At 46.3% G+C, this 23,530-nt stretch overlaps 1 protein-coding gene across 1 annotated transcript in view; it reads right to left on the bottom strand.

Annotated features, from left to right (window-relative positions):
• B3gat2 (beta-1,3-glucuronyltransferase 2) overlaps positions 1-16,804 on the bottom strand; it is a 75,544-nt gene extending 58,740 nt beyond the window's left edge. The window contains exon 1 of the mRNA XM_004634377.1: positions 16,217-16,804. Coding sequence (XP_004634434.1) covers positions 16,217-16,804 — 588 coding nt within the window. The remainder of the gene's footprint in view (positions 1-16,216) is intronic.
• Between the last annotated feature and the right edge of the window lie 6,726 nt (positions 16,805-23,530).

Here is a 23,530-nt window from a genome sequence, read left to right as displayed (position 1 = left end):
GCTTGCCTGGCAAGAACAAGGTCCTGAGTGCTATCCCTGGTACCACCAAAAAAACCACAAAAACAAAAACAAACAAACAAAAAATCCAATAAGTGAACGACCATAAGGTAAAAACTGAAACTTTGAAATTACTAAAAGAAAACATGAAGGAAACACTTCAAGATATGGCCACAGGAAATCATTTTCAAGGTATGATTTTAAGAGTTCAGGAACCAAAATAATTAATAAACAAGATTATACACCAAAAAAGAGAAACAAACTGCATGTAAAGGTAACCTACAAAATGTCAGTTAACTCATGCCAGCTATTTATCTGAGAGAAGATTAATATCCAGAGTACATGAAAAACTCAAAAGCCTTTTCTTAAAAAAAAAAAAAAATCTAATCACAAAGGGACAAATGACCTGAATAAGACAGACACTTCTCAAAAGAAGTACAAATGATATATATATATATGCAACAAACAGAAATAAAAATCCACTGATTTTCCATTTTACCTTAGTTAAAATGGTTGTCATAAAAACCCGTATTTTTGGTGGTGTACATCTGCAATCCCAGCTACTCAGAGGGTGACACAGAGGGACTGTGAGCTTAAGTTCAGCTTGAACAATTCAACCAGACCTTGTCTTAATAAAACCCAAACAAAGCCCAAGAAACGGTGGCAGGGGTGTGGGAAAAAAAGGGAACCTTTATCCACCACTGGTCAAAATGTAAAGTAGTGCAGCTACTATGGAAAACAGTACAAGACCCAGGGGCTGCGCTCCAAGGCCCAGAGAACCACGGCCCCGCTCTTTGCTGCTGCCACACCCGAGATGAGCCTTGGGGCAAGCCCAGAGCCCGGGGTGCCCAGCGAGGGTGCAGGACAGGCAGGCAGGAGTCGGGGTGCCGCAAGCCTGAAACAGCCGCGACACGCGGTGGGCCGGCCCCAGGCGCCTCTGTGTCTTCATTTGCACTTTTTTTTATTGTTGTTATTGGGGATTGACTTTTTCCTTTCTGCTTTCTCTTCTCCTCCTCCGTGGTCCTCCTGCTGGCCAGCCTGGCTTCCGTTCTCCTCTCCGGTATCTCTGACCACCCGCTGTCCTTCTCACACCTCCCCAGCACAGCGTGACAACTAATCCACCAAGGGGCTGCTCTGCACACAAGCGCCCACTTTATGCTCGGTGCTGTCTTGTAACTAGATTCTGCTCCTATGGTTTAAGGTAGAAAATTAATGCCTACCACTGTTTGTTGGCTTCCAAAGTGTGCTTGACGCTATTATTATTGCTAATAATCCTACTTTACCTAATGTCATGGTTTGTGTCTAGTTGTCCCCCTCAAAGCTTCAAGAAGTTGTGCACGAGATGCGGCTTGAGGAGCAGCGAGTGGCTCGAGGGGCGGGGCCAGGGGACCAGGGTGGGCCTGAGGGGCGGGGCCAGAGGATTGGGGCGGGGCCCGAGGGGCGGGGCAGGGCTCGTGGGGCTGGGCCAGAGGGGCGTGACCGGGGCAGGCCCCAGAGGAACAGGATGGAGCCGGAGGGGCAGGGCCAGATGACTAGGGTGCGGCTGGAGGGGCGGGGCCAGGGGGACAGGGGTGGGCCCGAGAGGCGGGGTCAGAGGGCCAGGGCGGGCTTCGAGTTGTGGGGCCAGAGGGCCAGGGCGGGGCCCGAGGGGGCGGGGCCAGTGGGGCCGGGCCAGGGGACCAGAGAGGGCCCGAGGGGCGGGGTCAGAGGGCCAGGGCCAGAGGGCCAGGGTAGAGCTCGAGTTGTGGGGCCAGAGGGCCAGGGTGGGGCCAGAGGGGCGTGGCCAGTGGGGCGGGGCCAGGGCGGGTCCCAGAGGAACAGGGTGGGGCCTGAAGGGTGGGGTCAGAGGGCCAGGGTGGGCCCAAGGGCCAGGGCGGGGCTCGAGGGGTGGGGCCAGAGGGCCAGGGCGGGGCCAGAGAGGCTGGGGCCAGGGCAGGTCCCAGAGGAACAGGGTGGGCCCGAGGGGCAGGGCCAGATGACTAGGGTGGGCCCGAGGGGCAGGGTCAGAGGGCCAGGGCGGGGCTCGAGGGGCGGGGCCAGAGAGGTGCTGGCCCTTAAACTGGCAGCATGCACTCTGACTCACCAGGCCTGCAGGCTCTCTTAAAGGTGTGGAGACGGTCATCCTGGATATAGCGGCACCCCACTCTCTCCTCCAGACCCTGTAGCAGGGGGTGGCGGTGTCTGAAATTGAGGCCACCTGAGATTAAGGCTCTGAGGTCTTGCTATGTAATTCAGGCTGCTTTAAACCATGAAACCTTCAGTAATTGTAAGCTAAACAAGCCTTTCCTTCCTTCATTTTGAGTGTTGGGTATTTGTCCCAGTAACAAGAGAAGAATAACTAACACACCTACCATGTTATATCTGTTGTAATCAGCTGTTCTCCCTTCTGTAAAAATATTGGGAGGCTCTGGGGTAACAACCTCATCATATCCCCGCACCAAAGAACTGGGGACTGAGGCAAACAGAAACCAACATCCCACTCTCAATTAATTGGGAAGATAGGATCTTGGAATAGGCACAAGCCAAAACCTTCTACACCGAGAGGACATTCTGGAGGAACAGACTTTTGCTAGAGAGAATTTAATACTAGTAACATAGCTAGCTAGCTACTACAAAAACTTACAAGTATCAACAAACAAAATTAAAACTTTCCAAAATAGAAAATGATAAGAAACAGAAGCAAGATGCAATCTCAGACCTCCAGCCAACCCAGAACAAGTCCAGGAGACAAAGAAATACAGGAAAATGGAACACACACACCCAAAATTTCTGAAATGATAGTAACCGAGAGAAAAAAGAAATCCGTGAAGCTAGAGAGAAAATCAGATCAGAAATAATCTCTCAGATAAAAAAAGGAAATGTCAACATTTATACAAGGAATCGCTCAGCAAATCTACAATGGAGATCTGAAAAAAAAAAGATGATGATAGGAACAGGTTGGAAACAATAAATGATCAATAGAGGAAAGAAACAGAATGCATCAAACAGATTCAAATAGATATCCAGGAAATTAAAAGCTGGCAAAATTGCTTGAAGACTGAAGATAAACTTACAGACCCTGAAAACACGTTTGTGGCTAGTGACCTAGAAAGGAAAGATCTCTTAGGGGTGTGTGTGTGTGTGTGCGCGCGCACACACACGCGCGCACACACGCGCAGGGTCTCACTAATCACAATACCAGAAATTCAATGCAAGAGTATTAAAAGCTGTTAGAGAAAAACAGATCACATATAAAGGAAAGCCCCTTAGAGCCATAGCTGACTTCTCAACACAAAACTTCAAATCAAGAAGATCTTGGAGTGAGGTATTTCAAGTCCTGAAAGAAAACAACTTCCAACCCAGACAATGTACCCTGCAAAACTATCCTTAAAAATTAGTGGAGAAGGAGCTGGGAAGATAGCTGAGGGGTGCAAGCGCCTGTCTGGCAAACTCAAGGTGCTGAGTTCAATCCTCAGTACTGGAAAAAAGAAAAGAAAAGGTATGGTTTAAAGGGCTGGCCAAATAGCTCAGCAGTTTAAAGCACCTGCAAGCAGGTGCAGAGGCCAGGAGTTCGATCCCCAGGCCTGCCGTGCTGGCCCTGCCCTGGGTCACAGTGAGATAGCAAATGAGACTGGGTGTGGTGGTGCACACCTGTAATCCTAGCTCTTGGGAGGCTGTAAACAGGAGGATCACTATGAATCCAATCTAGTAGTGAGACCCTGAACACCCTGTAGAACCTTCCCTAAAATTCAAAAAAGAAAAAAATTAATGGAAAAATAAGTCAGGGTTCAATCTCCCATACCACATGTTGTATAGGCCCCAGAAGGACACACTGTGCCAGCCACTGATACTGGGCATGGTGGTTCATGCCTATAATCCCAGTACCAAGGGAGGCTGAGACAGGATCATCACTACAAGTCCAAAATGCATAGCAAGATCTTGTACAAAATAAATAAATAAATAAAAGATTTTTTTTTAGAAAGATAAGCCAATACATATCAGTTATAACCATCCAAGAAAATGGCCTCAATTCACCTATCAAAAGTATCACACTAGCAGAGTGGATCAACGAACAAAATCCAACAGTATGCTGTACACAAGAAACACATTAAACTAAAAAAATGAAATTCACAAAATTAAAGTCAAAGGATGGAAAACAATACTCCATGTGACAGGAACCCAGAAAAAAAGTAAGGGTGGCTATTCTTTTTGTGGACAATGTAAACTTCAAACCAAGAACGATCAAGAGAGATAAAGAAGGTCATTACATACTTGTTAGGGGAAAACTTCCACAGGAAGAGATAAAAATCATAACTATGAATGCACCAAATACAAGAGCATGCAACTCTAGAAGACAAATATTAATAGACATAAAAAATCAAATAAGCAACAACATAGTTGTGATGAGGGATCTTAATACCTCACTGTCACCAAGAGATAGATCAACTAGATTAGAAAAATCATCGAAGAATCAAACCTGTGAACAAATGGACCAAGCAGGCATACGCAGAGTATTCCACCCAACAACACGGAACACACATTCTTCCTTGCTGCACTCTGACGTTTTCTAAAATAGACCATATAGTAGCCCATAGAATATGCTTAAGTAGATGCAAAGGAATTGAAATTATCCCATGCATATTATCTGACCACAGCAAAATGAACTTGGAAATTAATGGCAAAAGAAACTGCATCAACTCCATAAACACATGGAAATTAAATAGTACCCCCTGAACAACCAATGGGTCAGACATGAAATTAAAGAAGAAATTAAACAATAACTATTAGCTTGGCAGTCTAAGCACCTGCCTGGCAAGCACAAGGACCCAGGTTCGATCCCCCAGTACCACATGCCTTGCTGGCCCTAAAATCCCTGGTATGCCATGCTGGCCCTGAAACTGGGCATGGCGGTACATGGCTATAATCCCAGCACTGGGGAGGCTGAAACAGGAGGATCACTATGAGTCTGAACTGCATAGAAAGATCCTTTATAAAATAAATACATAATACATCAAACATGGATTTAAACAATATATATAATCAAACAAAAAATGCAAATACAACTTATCAGAACCTGAGAGACACAATGGAAGCAGTCCTAAGAGGGAAGTCTATAGCAGTGAATTCTTACATCAGGAAAACAGAACAAGCTCAAACAATCTAACGCTGCACCTCAAGTTTCCCAAAGAGAAAAGGAAGTCAAGCCCAAAGCCCATACAAGATAGGAAATTATAAAAATCATAGCAGAAATTAAGGCAATGGAGACTTAAAAAACCAACAACCCCATGCCAAGAATTAATAAATGCATTGGTTCTCTGAAAGAATAAAGGGGCCAGGAGATGGCTCAGTAGAATAAGCACTTGCCTGGCAAGTGCAAGGGCCTCAGTTCAATCCTTGGTTCTGCCAGAAAAAAAAAAAAAAAAAAAAAAAAAAAAAAAAAAACAACAACAGCAACAACAACAAAAACAAAAAAAGGAAGAAAGAAAGAAAAAATACAATTGATAAACCCCTAGCCAATCTTATCCAAAAAAGGAAAGAAAAAATACAAGTTAATGTAATGAGGAAAAGGGTGAAATTGCTACAAATATTGTGGAAATTCAGAAGATCATCAATATTTACTTCGAAAATAATTATTCAGGCATAGAATGGAAAATACAGGAGAAACGGACAAATTCCTAGAAATGTATGAATTACCAAAGCTGAATGAAAAAGATATAAAAATCTTGAATAATCCAATATCAGTTAATGGAATTGTAATTAGAAACTTAACAGAGGCCAGGGATATAGCTCAGTGGCACACCACCTGTCTCAAAAGTACAAGGTCCTGTGTTTGATTCTCAATATCCACAAGAAAAAAAAAAAAAAAAAAAAGTGGAAAAGCTTAGCAACAGCAACAAAAAGCACAGGTCATAATGGATGCATGGATGAATTTTATAACAAATTTAGAGACGATTCAATGCCAATACTGCTCAAATTCTTCAGTGAAATAAAAGGGAAGCAATTCTCCCTAACTCATTCCCAGAGGTTAAGTATTACCCTGATACCAAAACCAGAGAAAAAGCCAACAGCAACAAAAAAAGAACTACAGGCCTATCTCCTTAATGAACACAGAGGTAAAAAATACTTGCAAACAGAATTCAACAAATCATCAAAAAAGATTATACACCACAACCAAGTGGGATTCATCCCAGGAATGCAGGGTTGATTCAACATATGCAAATCAATAAACATAATACACTTTATCAAGAGAACCAAAGACAAAATCACATAATCTCAATAGACACAGAGAAAGTTTTAAAGACTAATATTCATTCATGATAAAAACACTAAAGAAAATCAGAATAAATGTTCTTTATCTAAATCTGATAAAAGCAATCTATGACAAACCAACAGTCACCATCATACTAAATGGATCAAAACTGAAAGCTCGCACTCTAAAATCAGGAACAAGACAAGGATATCCACTATCACTACTCCAATTCACATGGTTCTGAAAAAATTAGCTAAAACAATTAGACAGGAGAGAAAAATAAAAGAAATAAGGATAAGAAAGGAAAAAGTGAGATTGTCATTATTTGTATATGACATGACACTCGACTTAGAAGACCCTCAAAACTCCACCAAAAAACTTCTAGAATAAGCAATGTGTAGTGTAGTAGCACAGTTGGATACAAAGCCAACACTCAAAAATCAATAGCCTTCCTGTGTACAAACAATAAACTCACAGAGAAAAATTAGTGGAACCACACCCTTTATAGCAGCATTCAAACAAATGAAATAATTTAAAAATCAATCTCACAAAGGAAGTAAAAGATCAAGACACTGAAGACTACAGTACTCTGAAAAAAGAGATCTAAGTGGGAACCAGAAAATGGAATGATATTCTTTGCTCATAGATAGGAAGAACCAATATTGTGAAAATGACCATACTCCCAAAGCTGTTCTACAGATTTAATGTAATTCCAATCGAAGTATCACTAGCATACCCACAGATCTAGAGAAAACATTCCTAAAATTCATTTGGAAACAGAAGGGACCTAGAAGAGCAAAAGTAATCCTGGACAACAAAGGAAAGGCAGGAGGTATTACAATCCCTGACTTAAAATTATACTACAAAGCTACAGTGATACAATTAGCATGGTATTGGCAAAAAAAAAAAAAAAATAGACCTGACAATCAGTAGAACAGATTAGAAGATGCAGAGTGAAAAAGGAAGCCTACAGAACGGGAAAAAATTACTCAACTATCCCACAGACAAAGGACTTCTTCTAGAACACATAAAAAATTGAAGAAGAAAACAGAACCCCAATTCAAGATCCCATCAAAAAATAGGGATCTGAGATGAATATGTACTTCTCATATGAAGAAATATAAATGGCAAATAAATATATGAAAAAATGTTCAACATCATTGGTCATTCGAGAAATGCAAATTAAGACAATACTGAGATTTCACCTCAACCCCTGAGAGAATGACTCTCATCAAGAAATCAACCAATAACAAATCCTACCGGGGCTGTAAGGAAAAAGAAACCCTTCTCCACTGTTGGTGGGAGTGCAGACTGGTACAACCACTATGGAAATCAGCGTGGAGACTCCTCAGAAGCCTAGGATTAGAGGTCCCATTCTACCCATCTATTCCCCTTCTGGGATTTGAAAACATTATACCACAGGGATGTATGTGGCATATTATAACCACACAGTTTATACTAGCTAAATCTTGGAAACAACCCAAGCGCTCATCAATTAAGAATGGATAAAAAAGATGTGGTGGCTTTATACAATGGAGTACTACTCAGCATAAAGGACAAAATTGAGGTTTTCATACGTAAATTTTCATACGTAAACTTGAGACCATACTTTTTTTATGTACTTAGTACAGGGTCTGTAGATTGGACTCCTAGTGATCCGCCTGTGTTCAGCCCCCCAAACACTGGGATTACAGGCCTGTGCCAACACACCCAGTCTCAATCGCTGTCTCAGCACGCCCTGGGGGTGGGGCCAGGATGGCACATCGGGATCAAACCCTGGCTGCTGTGTCTGCCTAAGCAGTGTCTTTAGGCTGCTGAGCTATCTGACTGGCCCAACACCACACTCTTCAGTGAAATAAATCTGAGTCGCATGCGTAAACATCATACTGTCTCCCTAATGTAAGAAACAAAAGACTAAACAAGTTCCAAAAAGTACAACAGATGCCATGAAAGGGAAAGAAACTGCTCAGAAGGAAAGAAGAGGGGAGCTGGGGAGATAGCTCAGTGGAATAAGTGCTTGCCTGGCAAGTGCAAGGTCCTGAGTTTGATCCCCCAAAAAAGAAAGAGAGGAAAGAACTGGGATGGGGAAAGCAGAAAACAATGAAGGGAAACTAAAATGCACATATGCAAGATGATTAAGCCAAAGACGACACTAATTGCTATTAGTCCACTTAAAAGACTGTTTTGTGCTTGCATTGTCTGATCAATTTTACATACCTACATCCTGCAATCTGAGAAACTAATTTGAAGAGAACAACATGCAATATATTAACCATCTTTAATTTGCTATCTTGTTTTGAAATTCTGTATCACTATTATGTTCTCTCGTTAAAAAACCTAAAGATAGAACTACTATACAATCTAGTTATCTCATTTCTGTTTCTCCCCATCTCTCCATATATCTACATCTATATCTATATCTATATCTATATCTATATCTATATCTATATCTATATCTATATCTGTATATATAGAGAGAGGAAGTCAGCATTCTATGGAGATACCTGCCTGTCACACTTACTGAGGTGACATAAGGTGACATTCACAGCCGCCAAAATCCGGAATCAGCCTGGGCATCCATGAGCAAGGGGCACAGGAAATATGATGCATAAGGACAAAGTGGTATTACTCAGGCATAAGGAACAATGAAGCCCAGTTGTGCCCAGAACCCCGGATGGACACTGCGTAGGAGGACATCATTTTAAGCAAAAATAAGCCAAGCACAGACAGACAAATACCCCATCGCTCCTCCCACATATGGAAAATTTCAAAGACCTAAAATTAGCAAAAGGACTATAGGGGATATTTGGGATTTGAGAAGAGGGACCCATGGAAGAGAACAGAGAGTGGAGTACAAGGAGAAAGTAGAGGGGAGGGTGCATGTGACCAGCAGACCACAAAGAGATGTAGGGTGATGTCAGGGTGCAGCCCACTCATTGGTCCACAGCGAGTTCATTAACAAGGTGCTCTCACGTGTGTCGAGGTGCCCTGGCCTACGTTCTCAGGTTCGCGAGTGTGGCTTCCTCGCCCGGGAAGCCCTGGGCTCCCTGTCCACACCCCCTGGTCTCCCCACTGTCATCTGCTCTCTCAAGTCGCTTCCTCAGGGCTCCACAGCCACTCCGTTAGGGACACCGACGACTGCCCACACACTGACGGTAGCGTGCGCCCGGGCTGGGTCAGCACCAGGGAGGGTGGACTCTCCCGGCCACAGCTGCACTGCCTCCCTAACCGACGCAGGGCCTGGTACGGAGGAGGAGGTGCCCGGTTCACGATGCTCATGCAGGAGAGAAGACCAAGTGAGCCATGGCCCTCAGGGATCTGCTGGGGTGCTAACGTACAGGCTCAGGTCGGAAGAAGGAATCTGCACCACTATATTAGGATACAACCCTCTTAGAGAACTGACAGCTCACTTACTGGACAATGAGCAGCACATAGAACGCTTTGCTTTCACTATAGAGGCACAATGTAAGCACAGTCGTGGGCCACATAATAATGTTCTGGTCAGTGACAGACCCACCTTGTGATGATGGTCCCCTATAAGATTATAACGGAGCTGAAAAACGCTCACAGGCCAGTCTCAGCAGACAGAGCAGGGTGGCACGATAAATCTACTGTGACAAATCTACTGTGTGCACAGACACAAAAGCACGGCGCATACAACATGCACAGTACGTAACACTTGAGAAGGTAAATGGCTGTGTCCCTGGCTTCCAAGTTTCCCCTGCATACTCTCCTTCCACTCATTGCTATCAAGTGAACTCAACTTGTGGAAAGCTCACTGTTAAAGGTGCATGGTGGCTGGGCATGGTGGTGCACGCCTGCAATCCCAGCACTTGGGAGGCTGAGGCAGGAGGATCGCTGTGAGTTCAAAACCAGCCTGAACTGCAGAGGGAAGCCCTGTCTCAAAAAGACAAAATAGGGGGGCTGGGAAGATAGCTCAGTAGAATAAGTGCTTGCATAGCAAGCACAGGGTCCTGAGTTCAATCCCTGGTACGGGAAAAAAAAGAAAAGAAAAAACAAAATGGAGACCCCAACCAAGACTGGCATGGTGGTACATGCATTAATATAGTAACAGCGCTCTTGGGGGCAGAGGCAAGAGTTCCAAGTTTGAGCCCAGTCTGGGCAATTTAGCAACTTACTGAGAGATTATCCCAGGGTTCGATCGTTCGATCCCTGGGTCTGCCATGCCGGCCCCATCCCTGGGATGGCAAAAGAGACTGGGCGTGGTGGCATGCGCCTGTAATCCCAGCTCTTGGGAAGCTGCAAACAGGCGGATCACTATGAGTCTGATCTAGTAGTGAGACCCTGAACACCCTGTAGACCCTTCTCTAAAAAAAAAAAAAAAAAAAAAAAAAAAAAACAAAAGGGCTGGAGATGTAGCTCAGTGCAAAGGCTCTGGGTTCAATTCCCAGGACCACAGAGAAAAAAATCCCATCAATCAGTGTGGTGACGCTGTACCATTGTCAGCTGCACAGGCCTGAATCCTGTCCTCAAGAGATGCTCAGACCTAAATGCCAGGGTCAGGGTGGGGTGAAGCTGCACACAGTACTGCCCTGTCTCAGTGAGTGACAGAGCCCAAGGTGACATGTGTGAAACCCTGAACGTGCTTCCACACCCACGATGAAAGCTCAACTGACAGCAACTAGAGTTTTCTTCTATTTATGGTAGGGAGTACTGGGGGGCATAACAGGAGGTAATAGGTAATTCTGATGTCCATTTAGAATTGTATATAAACCTTACAGGCAGGAATGAAAAATGATCAGTTTTATTTCTGCAAACTGAAAACTCTATTCTAAACCAACCTACCTACCTACGGGCAGATATAACACTTTTACTTGTATTTTGGGGGCAGAATTTGAGAAGCATACAAAACATATTTTCCAGTTTCAGTAGCAATAATGTGCTAGCTTGAGACTGAACCAAACCCACCAGAGCCCAAAGGTCTGGATAGACATATTTGAACATTAATGAATTCTGTGCATGAAAAAAAAAAAAAATCACACTACCTGAATACCACCTGGGATAGTTAATAAATAAGAATGTTGACTTCGGGTCTTCTGTTTGCTTTTGCAGCATGCTTGAAAAGCAATTAAGGTTTGGTCATTGTCCATACAAGACATAATTTACCAGCTTGTAATTTAGAGGCCAGTGGAGTACAGAAGCAAATGAAGCCCCCACTAGTTTCCAAGCTGCGGCCAACACCAGCCTAAATGATGAGAAGACAAAGCATCTACTGCACCCGATGATCACCTGGACATGTCTTCACGTCTGTTTGCAGTGTATTCAGGGAAAAGTAGATTGAGAAAAAAACAATAGAGAAAGAAAATCAGGATAGAGTGCAGAACGTGTTTTAAACTCAATTTGCTGGGCCGGGGATATAGCTTAGTGGCATAGCACCTGCCTGGCAAGTGCAAGGTCCTGAGTTCAATTCCTGGTTCTGAGTTCAATTCCAAAGAAATCTTTCCAACTGCTATTTCTGGACAATCAAAATACCAAAATCCACATCAGAACAGCTGGTCTCCCAAGAAAACAAAATGAAACATAATTCTAGTGATACACACTTAGAGATAGTCAAGAAAATCTATAGATCTAACATTTATAGCTTTAGGACACTGGCCATAGTTTTCTATCCACATATTCACAAATGGCTCACATTTTATCATGCCTGTGGCAGCAGTCTTTGCAGCTCTCAGAAGGGAAGCACTGAAACAGAAGGGGGACACATCAGGAAGTCTTTTAGGGGTACACTATAACTAGATTCCTTTATGTTAAGAAAATGACCCTAAGCTAAATAGCTGTCCATCAGGACAGACAGAGGTAAATCTCATGTTTGAGGATATAGAATTACTAAGGGGGGAGGGCCACACTAATACACCTGTAAACTGGGTGTAACAGGGGAAGTATATCAATGCCCAGAAAAAGGAGCAAGACAGAAGTGAACTTCAACTTCATCTGCCTGGTACGCAACCAGCCTAGCACACAACCAGCCTAGCAGCACCAACCAAAAAATTCACAGGCCAGTGAGATAGCTCAGCAGTCTAAAGTGCTTGCTTAGGTAAGCTTAGGCAAGAGTGCAGGGACCACAGTTCCATCCTGCACCACATGTCACGCTAGCCCCACCCCCAGGGCAGGCTGAGCTGGCCACAAAAAAAAAAAAAAAAAAAAAAAAAAAAAAAAAATCACACAAGGGGCCTCTTTTGTTCACTGCTGTCCAAAAACATCTTTAAGATTCAAACTCATGAACCGACTCTACACACACCCTGAATATCTGACTTGGCTTGCCTTCCAGTCTTATCTCATTGAAGTTTAACTTCTTCAAGTATTTTTCTTACTTGGAAAGTGCTAATTTTTGACCTTTCGATTACATTGATTTCCAAAGACGAAACCAATTTCACCTGAAAAAGCCGCCACTTTAAACTTAGAAAAGCTCTGAAGGTTTTCTAGGGAAGAACAGCAGTCTGATCAATGGCTTTATTCCAAATATGACTCGCGAAAGTCACATTTATTTGCAGTGGTGGCCGTTAGTAAAGCACCATCAATCCTTTGTAAACTAGCTTTTTTGGAGTGCTACATAGGCTGCCCAGCTTGACAGGCTGCACAGGTCAGTGGGATGACCAGTGATCACAGCGCACAGGAAGAACCAGGGTAGCTGTCCAGGTACTTGAGAGCCACCCAAACGCCCACTCCCTCCTTCCCCAGGGAAGGGGCCTGTGGCTTACGCTCACACCTGGCTTCATTTGCAAATGCATTTGGCGGTTAACACAGGATTATTCACTGCAAATATTTGCTTCCAGGGAGCACGGCCCAGCTGAAAAGAGGGGCTGACAATTAGTCAGCTGTATAGGAGAGCAGGAGCACTGTGCCAGGGAGAAGGAGGCCAACGCAGCTTGCCCCTCGCCTCTTGCATCTGGAGAACTTTCTTTCTTGACTTTCCTTCTTTTGCAGCCAATACTTGGTGGGCTGATTTGTAGCTGGTTCATTTTCTCCCTTTTATCAACTTTAACGTCTACCATGGAAATCAGAAGTACTATGAATAAAAAAATGAAGCCTGACTTGGGACATTGTTTCCTAAACTGTGTGCGCAAACTGGACAGGGCTGAGCCTCATGCCTCAGCCCCACAGGACTCCTGAGCAGCAGCCTTCCCCACCCCCTGGGGACTGCAGTCTATAAAAGCTTTATTCGGGCCTCTCTTTTCTCCAAGAAAAAGGGCACTTGGAGAGGCATCCACTGACAGCTGCTAACTCCATGGCGGATGTCCGCTAGACCATCCTATTGATGAAGCCAAAGATTTAAAGAAACACAAGACTTCACCTTTTGAAAATGCACACGACAGGATGCATACATTCCACCAATTAAGGTCAGTGGTACCTGCATACAGGTGTGAGGAAGAAAGCTAAACGCACAGCACATTTCCCTATCTGTCCCGAACACCACAGTTTTGGGGAGGAAGGAAGGGGGTCATGATACAGAGAGGTACTACTTTAAAGTTAATGTCCTGGGGTCATAACATCTGGAAGGTAGATGATTTAGATTCTAAGTGTCATGCATATTATGCCTGAAAACATTAAACCGATTATGTCGTTTGCATTGTCGGCATTTCATAATAAATAGATTTCTGATTATTTCATTACATCACTGTACAACATTCTTGTGTCTTAGGAAAAAATTCTGCATAATTTCTTCTTCATAATTTCCTTTTTTATATATTTTAGGGGAGGGGCTACAGGGTGTTCAGGGTGTCACTACTAGATCGGACTCATGGTGATTCTGTTTACAGCCTCCCAACAGCACCACCACGGCCAGTCTCCATTGCCACTGCAGCGTGCCCCAGGGATAGAGCTGGCATGGCAGGACCTGGACCCCGGCCCCTGTGCCTGCCTGCAGGTGCTTTAATCTGCTGAGCTATTTGGTTGGCCCTCATAATTTCCTCTTGACCAAAACTATTTCTTTTCTTCCTACCCTCTGCTTTTCCTTTTTCCTCCTCCCATCCCACAGATAATGGAAACAACTACCTGGATTTCCTCCTGCTTCTCAACACCGCAAGCACAATCAAGCCTTCTTTTCAGGGTAAGCGTCAAAGAAAGACTGTTCTGAATCGATTCACTACCCGCACAGGCCAGCTTGGCCACTCCACACCACCTGCCAAGAGGCTGAAAGCTGGAATCAATGGAGTTATCTGCCCTTCACAAGCCCTCCCTGCATGGTAATTCACAGGATGTGTATGATCTACACAACCACACATCACTTCTTTACAGGTGGGGTAACTTCCAAGTTAGAGAAGAGACAAAAAAAGACTGGTTTAGAAATTATGGCATTGGGTCGGCCAGATAGCTCAGCAGACTAAAGCACCTGCTTAGGCATATTCAGGGACAGGGAGGGGTTCGATCCCCAGCCTGCCATGCCGGCCTCACCCCCAGAGTGTGCTGAGACGGCGATTGAGACTGGGAGTGGTGGCTTGTGCCTGTAATTCCAGCGCTTGGGAGGCTGAAAACAGGAGGATCATTACGAGTTCAATCTGTGTAGTGAGACCCTGTACACCCTGTACTAAATACATATATATATTACATATGTATATTACATATGTATATATATAATATATATATAATATATAATATATATATAATATATAATATATATATATATATATATATATATGGCAGAGTGAAATGTGCTATTTGGGTGTCTCTACTGGAATAGTCCAACTTCCAAACAATACCTGACTTTAAAACAATTAGAAAACACAACACACACAAAACTGGGTAGTATTTCTAATTGCAGTTATGATTTTAAAAAAACTGTATTATAGACTAACTTATTTCTTGAAAAGAGAAAAAAATGAAATCCAGACCCAGGCAGCGAATGGACAGAGAAAAGACTGCTCTCTTCATGAAGAAAAGGAAAAATACAAATGAAGGTGAGTGCCGGGGAGATGGCTCAGTAGAATAAGCGCTTCTACGGCAAGTGCAAGGACCTGGGCTCCACACGCAAATACTAAGCATCAAGCATACAGGGTAATTCTGTCCCAAAGTTAAGGAAGCAAAAAAGATTAAGAAGAAAAAGGGGGGCCGGGGAGATGGCTCAGTAGGATAAGCGCTTGACCGGCAAACGCAAAGATCTGAGTTCAATCCCCGGTTCCGCAAAAAAAAAAAAAAAAAAAAAAAGGAAGAAGAAGGAGAAGGAGAAGAAAAAGGCAAGGCGCACCGTGCAATCTACCAGGGAAGGGGAAGGTAGGGAAGCCCCTCGAGGGCAGGAGGGCCAGGAATTCCAGGTGGTGGAAGGCAGGAGTCCCACAGGATGACAGCAAGCTGCACCTGCAAACAGAGGTGAAACTGGCCGGCCGTGGTGGTGCACACCTGCAACCCCAGCACTCTGGAGGCCAAGGAGATTCCGTGCCAGTTCGAGCCCAGCCAGGGCTATAAAATGAGCTCAAGAACTGTATAGCAAGGCCCTGTCTCAAAAAGACAAAAAATGAAAATGAAAAAGAGAAACTGATAAATCACGCACCTGTGTCCTTCACCCAGCCAACCCCACCGCCAACTGTGCCTTGAACACACACACACCTGTTCTGGCCAGGGCCTGGCAGGTGCTCTGAGTTCCAGGGCTCTGGCAGGGACTCGGAAAGGCCCTGGAAGTGCCCTGCCAGCCGCTTCCGGGCAGCACCGGGCAGAGTGACCCCCCTTCGCGGGCCGCTGAGGGCTCCTCGGAAGAGACGCGCGGTGGAGGCGGAAAAACTCCTTCCTCCGGGCGTGCGAGGACAGCTTCGGGACACACTTGCCAGAGCCGGCGGCGTCGCTCACAGTACCTTCCGATAGGGACGGTGTGAAACTTTGCTTACAGGAGGACTCTGCGAACCCGGGCGCCACTTCCCCGCCCCGCCGGTCCCCGCCGCGTGCGCGCCCCTAGTGCGCCGAGGGCCAGCGCGGCACCCGAGCGCGCACAGACCCCGGGCCCGGACCAGGGCGCCCCGACCGTCCCCTCCCGCTCGCTACCTCCTGGAAGAGCTCCAGACTGTAGGTGTTGTCGTCGTCGGCGAAGAAGAGCACGCCGGGGTGCGCGCGGCTGTGCCGGTGCCGCTGGCGCAGCCAGGCCAGGCCCGCGTTGCGCTGCTCGGTGGCGCGCGGCAGCCCCGGGCGCTTGTAGCGGCGCGGCGTGGGCACGTGCAGGTGCGTGCTGGGCAGCCCCGCGCGCGCCAGCAGGCGGCTCACCAGCTCGCTGCGCGCCGCCGCGTCCTCCACCAGGATCCAGTGCAGCTGCGCCACCTGGCGGAACGTGTTGGCCAAGCGGGTGAGCTCGGCCTTCTGCACCGGGCGGCTGTAGGTGGGCGTGATGGCATAGATGGTGGGCAGCGGCGGCGCGGGCGGCGGGGGCCGGGATACGTTGCGCGGCTCTGCGCTGCGCCCCGGGAGACCCCGGCGGGGCGGCGAGCGGGCGCCCCCGCGGCCCCCGGCGTAGGGCACGGAGTAGGGCCGCGGGGTGAGCGGGGGCGCCGGCCTGCGCGTGTCCACGTCCAGCATGAGGATGACGATCAGGATCCAGGGCAGGAGGATGAAGAAGCGGCTGAGCAGCGCAGACTTCATGGTGCGGCCGGCGGGGCTCCAGGCGCCCCGAGTTCGAGTCGGGCCCCAGAGCTCAGCGTGGACGGCCGTGGCGCCCGCCCTCAGGGGGCAGCGGCCAGCGCGCTACCCATCGCGCCGGGGGGCGCCACCGGGAGCCGAGGACACCGGGGGAGTCGGGGGGCGCGGGGCTCGCCTCTGGCTTGGGGCGCCCTCACCCCGAGGGAGGCGTCCCGCCGCGCGCGGCCGGCCCGGAGTTGAGCAAGCGCGGGCAAGGCGGGGAAGGCGGAGTCCCCGCGCGCTGCGGCCTCGGTGCGCTCTCGGGACCCTGCGCGGGGCGCTCGTTCCTCGGGCCGGAGGAGCCCCGCGTCTCCGCGGAAAGCTGCGCTCCGGTCTTTCGCTCCTCTCCAGACCTCTCGGCAGCAAGATCCCAAAGCAGGGAAAGAAAGAAAGAAAAGGCGAGGGGGCGGGGGCGCCGCAGACTCCTGCGTCCCCCGCCCTGGTCTCCCCGCGGAAAGACAGCAGCTGCCGCCGCGGGGAGGGAGGAGGAGGGTCCCGCGGGGCTGCGCGCCCTCGGATCTCCGCGCGCCCTCGGCGCCCGTCTCCCGCGATCAACCAGGAAAACCCGCTCAAGTGCGGAAACTCGGGCGAGCGGCGGGGTGGGGCGGAGAGGCGGCGGGCGCCGGGGACCCCCTCCTCCCGGCTGCGCTGCGGGTCGGTGTGCAAAACGCGCCGACGAAACCGCCCTCACCGCAGGGCGGAAACCGGCGGGAGCTGGGGAGGCTGGGGCGCGGCGCACACCGGGGTCCGGGAGGCGGGGTGGGCGGTGGGGATCCCGCAGTGGCGCCGCTCGCTGCCTGACCGCGGGGTGTGTGGGTGTCCCTAAAACTCCAGCTGAGCGTGCTTAACTTATTTCCTTCACTGATTCGGAGCCGCGGCCCCTTGCGGTTCGCTGTCACTCAAATGATTCCGTCTCACGTCCCCTCCCCCACTGAATCTTCTGGGAGGCCTGGACAGTGGGAGCACCAGTTTATTCTGGATGAGGACGCGTGACTCGGCCTCAGAGTGGTGTCTGCGGGCGAGTGACCGTGGCCCAGTGGAGTACACCCGTGGCTCCCTCAGGCTCGGCCGGGCTTGGCTGGCCTCGCTGGATATAAACACAGTGCCATCTGGATTAGTCAGGCACAGGGACCTTTCATATCCTGCGACTTGCTAGCTGGGTTCTAGGCGGTGGCGAGAAATGTAGAGAGCAGAGCAGGGGCTGATGCTCCGCCTGTCTGGGGAGCTGCGTGCAAAGTCCCCCCCCCCCCAATAATCTCTGGGCCCATCTGCCTGGGTTATCTGCCCGTCTTCTAGTCTATTCACAGGTAACTCTCGAGGCACAGGGCTCAGCCTTGGGGCCAATGCTCCTCCAGCCTCCTGCTCCTGCCGCTTCCTGCCCATTCTCACGATTGTGGCGTCCCTTAACTGCAATCTCAGATTGTGAAACCAGAAGGTGAACTCTTGAACTGTCCCCCTCCCCACCCAAGGGTTCCTCTTCTCTTCCGATGTCTCTTTGTCACCCCTAACTCACAGTTCTAGCTCTGCAGATCATGCATGCCAAAGTCAGAAACAGACGCCACTGGACCCCCACCTGTATTCTGGAATAGCCTAACTGCCCCTAAATACAATGACCTGGCAGAGTCGGTCCAGGTGTGCCAGCCAGCGCCGTAGGGAGGGAGGCCTTCCTCACTCTCCAGAAGACCACACCCCAGCTCCCCAACTCCCCCCAACCTCCCCCCCCCGCCCCGCCCCCGTTGGTGAGGTCTCTTTTATGCTATTCCAGCTTTTAAACGTGGCTGATGCGAACGTTAGCTGCGTTAGCTGCAGTGAAACTCAAGTGGTTACCAAGTACTCTTTCTAAACGTGACTGACAGTAGCAGGGAAGTCTTGCCTAACCCTGCTCTACAGTTACTGTGTCTTCTCCGAGAACCATGTCTACTGAGAGCCAAAATACTTCGAATAACAATCTAACAATCAGGTGTGGAATCTGAGAGTCTAGCTAGGGTATAGAATTCACCATCTTTTTGCCTGTTACTCTGTAGTTACACCCAGGTTTACTTATCCCCTCGTGTGCTGGGGGGGGGGGAGGAGGACTCATGGTTCTCCTGTCAGGCTGAGGTCTGCTTTTGCCCATTAGCTAGGCAACCTGCTACTTGTGGCTCAGGATGCTTCTAGGGCAGGTCTGGGAAGGCATGAGGATCTGGTGATCGAACCACAGAATTCTGAGCCTGACAGCTTCGCTTAAGCAGGCACTTAAACAACTGAGCTAATGGGCAAGCCCCCTCATGCACCTTTGGGAAGTCAGTAAGTCTCTCAAATTCTGTTTTCCTCTCTAGAAAATGGAGGCCAAATAGTTCTTTCCATTGCTTTCTAATAATGGAGGAAATCCTGTGACGAGAAAGTGGGATAAGTTAGGTAAAATATTTTGCAAAAGAGCTGGCATTCCGGAGAAGCAGTCAATAAACAGGTAACACTGCCTCAAAAGAACGTCCTTACCCAGGGGAACTCCAAAAATTGTATTATCACATAAATAGAAAATGAAACCTAAACAAGATAGAAATGACTTTAAATTGTGGGCATCCCTCTCGGTGTGTCTTCTCAAGCTGGCAGAAGACAGTAGTGGCAAAGGAATGACCCGGGAGCTACCACACACACAGCCACCTCTGTCCACACACCAGCCAAGTATGTCAGTAGGCTTCTCTAAATGAAAATTTCAGTATTGAGGTTTCATTGTTGTGTTGGCCCTTTGCAGTTAGTAAGTGGGCTTTGGATTACTGTTTGGGCACTCGGTCTCTTAAAAGTTTGACATTAGTGGAGGAGAAGAAGAAATAAATTGATTTGCCCCAACTACAAAGTATACAATAAGGGGGCATGATTCCTTGTGACATTTATCACAAATGGCTGGCCCTGCCATATTTTACATGCAGGGACTCAAAAATGTAAATCCAAATCTCATGATCAAATCTTAATAAAGATGCAAGGTTTTTGGCCAGACAATAGCTCAGCAACATAAGCACCTGCCTGGCAAGCGCAAGGTCTCGAGTTCAGTTCCCAGTACCACCACCACCACTACCAATAACAACACCAACAACAAAATCAAAGTAATTGAAACTATTAAGTATGTCTATATGAAACAAAAACAAGGGTAAAATATATGCTAAAGTTCAAAATTTATCACGCTTTTCAGGTACTGAAAATGTGTCAAGTGTTTTTCAGGTAGTGGAATCAAAAGAAGTTTAAATGAGACCTCGAAGAAAATTTCTTTTTCTTTTTCTCTTTCTTTCTTTCTTTCTTTCTTTCTTTTTTTTTTTTTTTTTTTGAACCCAGGGCCTTCACACTGAGCTACATTCTCAACCCTTTTTGATTTTGAGACAGAGTCCTGCTAAATTGCTTCATAGCCCAGTCTCAAATTCATGATCTTCCTGCCTCAGCCTCCGAAGGCGCTAGGGTTCAGGGTACACAGCTAGAAGATGGAATTCTTGTGAGGTATAGCAGGCAGATGACAATGGTTCTTTTCCATACTGCTTAGAATATTCTCTCATAAAATGATTTAAATTTGATCTGTGGTTGATAATGAAGGTTGGTGGAAGTCACTAGAGTAATTAAAATAATTACCTGACTTCAGAGCTTCTGCACACTGTCTCAGTATTTGTTTTCATTTAATCTCTCTAATTATTTGTTTAACAAAGTGAGAGTTGCTTCCTCTGTACTAATGAAGCTTTGGATTGCTGGCATCAGCCACCGCGTTGCAACATTCAGTTGTTGTTCTGAAATAAACAAAGGTAAAGCAATTTCCATCAGGGGAGTTGCGAAGAGAGCATCAGAATCAGAGAATCACTCAGCATTTGCATTTTGCTGTGAGGAGGAACGCTGCAACTGTAACTCCACAGCAGAGAGATTGTGGTGTGATTAGTTCACTGTGCAGGGCTGATCCCACCTGAGGTCTGAGCCTGGGCTTTGGCGGTGTGATTTGCACAACATTCTTCAAGCGAGTGCTGGGGATACCTTGCGGATGCTTCATTAAGCTGGAAAGAGATCAAGAAAAAAAAAAAAAAAAACCTATGTGCCACTAAGCATTTGTAAACATCTACATAATAATGTGGTTATGCTAATCAGCTCATGTAGATAATCGGAATTAATATGTGAATAATGAAATGTGAAAGTACTGATAATTTATACTTACAGGTATATAAATGTAAGTAATTTCTGTTAAAATATTATACACAATAGGGCTGGGGAGATAGCTCAGCGGTCTAAGCGCCTGCCTGGCAAGTGCAAAGACTTAGGTTCGATTCCTGGTACCTCATGCCATGCTAGTCCCAGAACCCTGGGTGTGCCATGCTGTCTGCCAAACTGGGCGAGGTGGCAGAGGCCTGTAATTCCAGTGCTGGGGAGGCTGAGATAGGAGGATCACTGCAAGTCTGAGCTGTGTAGTAAGACCCTGTACCAAATAAATACACAAATAAAAGATTTTTTAAAATATACAAATAATATGAAAGAATGGTTTCCAAAGTCATAGCCCTGGGCTCCAGGGATATAAGATAGTTTGGTTGATAACTATCAGGAAAGTGACATCCAAACTTCAAATTAAAGGGCTCATCTGGTTTGTTTTCATGCATCAGAACCCTCTCCAAATAGCAGTTTTGGCCTAGAATTGTTCTATACTAAAAAGCTTTCTTTATACTTCAGACAGTTGAAGGTGCTGTGTAGAAAATGTGATATGAGAGGCAGTTTGTTTAGTAAAAACCTGAATCTGTTCATTTCAATAAGCACTAAGGCTATACCATCAGTGTCGCTCCTGTTCCCTCCATTAATGAATTAGGGTGCGCCAAAGCCAGTGAAGTGTGCATGAAGACATCTTTCCTTTTTTTCTCCATCTTAAAGATTGGCACTACTGAAATACTGATTTGTTAGAAATAAACATTCTTCCATAAAACTATATAACCTACCTTTCACAGTTGTAAGACTTAAAAGATGTAGAATGACAAAAGTGTTTTTGTCTTTTTTTTTTTTTTTTTTTTTTTTTTTTTTTTTTTTTTTGAGACTGGGTCTCACTATACAATTCAGGCTGCCCTTGAGCTCACTTTATAGCCCAGACTGGTCTCGAACTCACACCGATCCTCCTGCCTCAGCCTCTAGAGTGCTGGGATTACAGACCTGTGCCACCACACCCAGCTGACAAAAGTATTTTAAACAAGATAAGTGATTTGTATAAAATAAAGGAGAGGGATAAGCTCTAGTCATTGCATTTGAGTCCACCACCCCTGGATGTAGTGACACATACCTGTCATGCCAGCACTTGAGAACCTGAGGGAGGAGGATTTCCACAAGTTCAAGACCATCCTGGGCTACATAGTAAGACCATGTCTTTAACAACTCCTCCAAAAAAATCAACTATTAGTATCACATTCTCTTACTGTTCCAGAAAACCATCAAACCAAAGGCTCTGCACTGAGGAGTTGGGAGGGAACTTTTAGTTGGACTGGGAAATCAGAGGTTCAAATCACCAGCACGGAGTCAGGTTTGAGTTAAGTTTAAATATGGTTTGCAAGTAGGGAGTACAAAGCTGACAGCAGGTTATCACATGATTGGTTTCATGGAATACAAAAATTATGTCATCTGTTGTCAGGCAGAGTTGCAGAGGAGCCTCCCGGGAGGAAGGGGCTCTGAGAAGAGTTGGTAAAGTTGAAGGTGTCCTTGACTACTGGGCCAGCCTTCCCCAAACATGACCCTCATTAAGTCCTTGAAGCAAGTTGTAATCACTGCATGTTTTTAAAACAAACTGGACGCAGTCAGCTTGACCCCACACATTGTGAATGGGGGACATCTGGGACAGTCAAGGCTAAATGAATGCAGTGAACTATGCATGTGACAGGCAGAGTGAGTATGGTCTCAGGCTATGAACTGATTTCTAACTTTTTCTATAATGTGCCTACAAGTCTGCTATTCTATAAATGTGCCCTTACATTACCAGTGCTTATGACTAGCTGCCCATCTAGTTGTCTGGCAGTTGTAGACAGTGTTAAAACCTTGGTTCATGGAAACTTCTGTTTCCAAAAAATTCAGTTGCTAAACAAAAGCATTTGGCAAAATTTTTCTTGAATTTTGAAGACTCCCTCCAGGTGACAAAGATGACTATGGTCATATTCCCCACAGAAAAACAACTGTCTTCCCCCACAGCATAGAACAAATTAAATTCTTTTTTTTCTTTTGTATTTTAGTACAGGGTCTACAGGGTCTCAGTACACAGATTGGACTTGTAGTGATCTGCTTGTGTTCAGCCTCCCAAGAGCTGGGATTACAGGCATGCACTACCATGCCCAGTCTCAATGGCTGTCTCATTCCTCCCGCCAGTAGTGAGGCTGGCACTGCACACTGGGGATTGAACCCCAGGTGCTGCGTCTGCCTAAGCAGGTGCTTTAAAACACTGAGCTATTTGACAGGCCCAACAAATTAAGTTCTTAATGCAAGGTACAGCTGTATTTTCTTAAAGAAAACACACCTACTCATGGTCTCAAAAACTAAATCTAGTTCCTGTAGGTAAGTAAATACATTTTATATAAGTGATCCACCTCCAAAATACAAGAATTAAAACAATAAAGCATGACCAAGGTCTTCAATAAAATATCTTCTAATATGGTAGGTAACTGGCTTGAATTATTTTTTTTAATTTTTATAACATTTGTTTATGAGTTTCAATTGGACAAG

The sequence above is a fragment of the Octodon degus genome, unplaced genomic scaffold (genome assembly GCF_000260255.1).
Source record: "Octodon degus isolate 3935 unplaced genomic scaffold, OctDeg1.0 scaffold00061, whole genome shotgun sequence".
Classification (NCBI taxonomy): Eukaryota; Metazoa; Chordata; class Mammalia; order Rodentia; family Octodontidae; genus Octodon; species Octodon degus.
The sequence above is the reverse complement of the archived record's forward strand: the minus strand, read 5'-3'. Positions and strand labels throughout refer to the sequence as shown.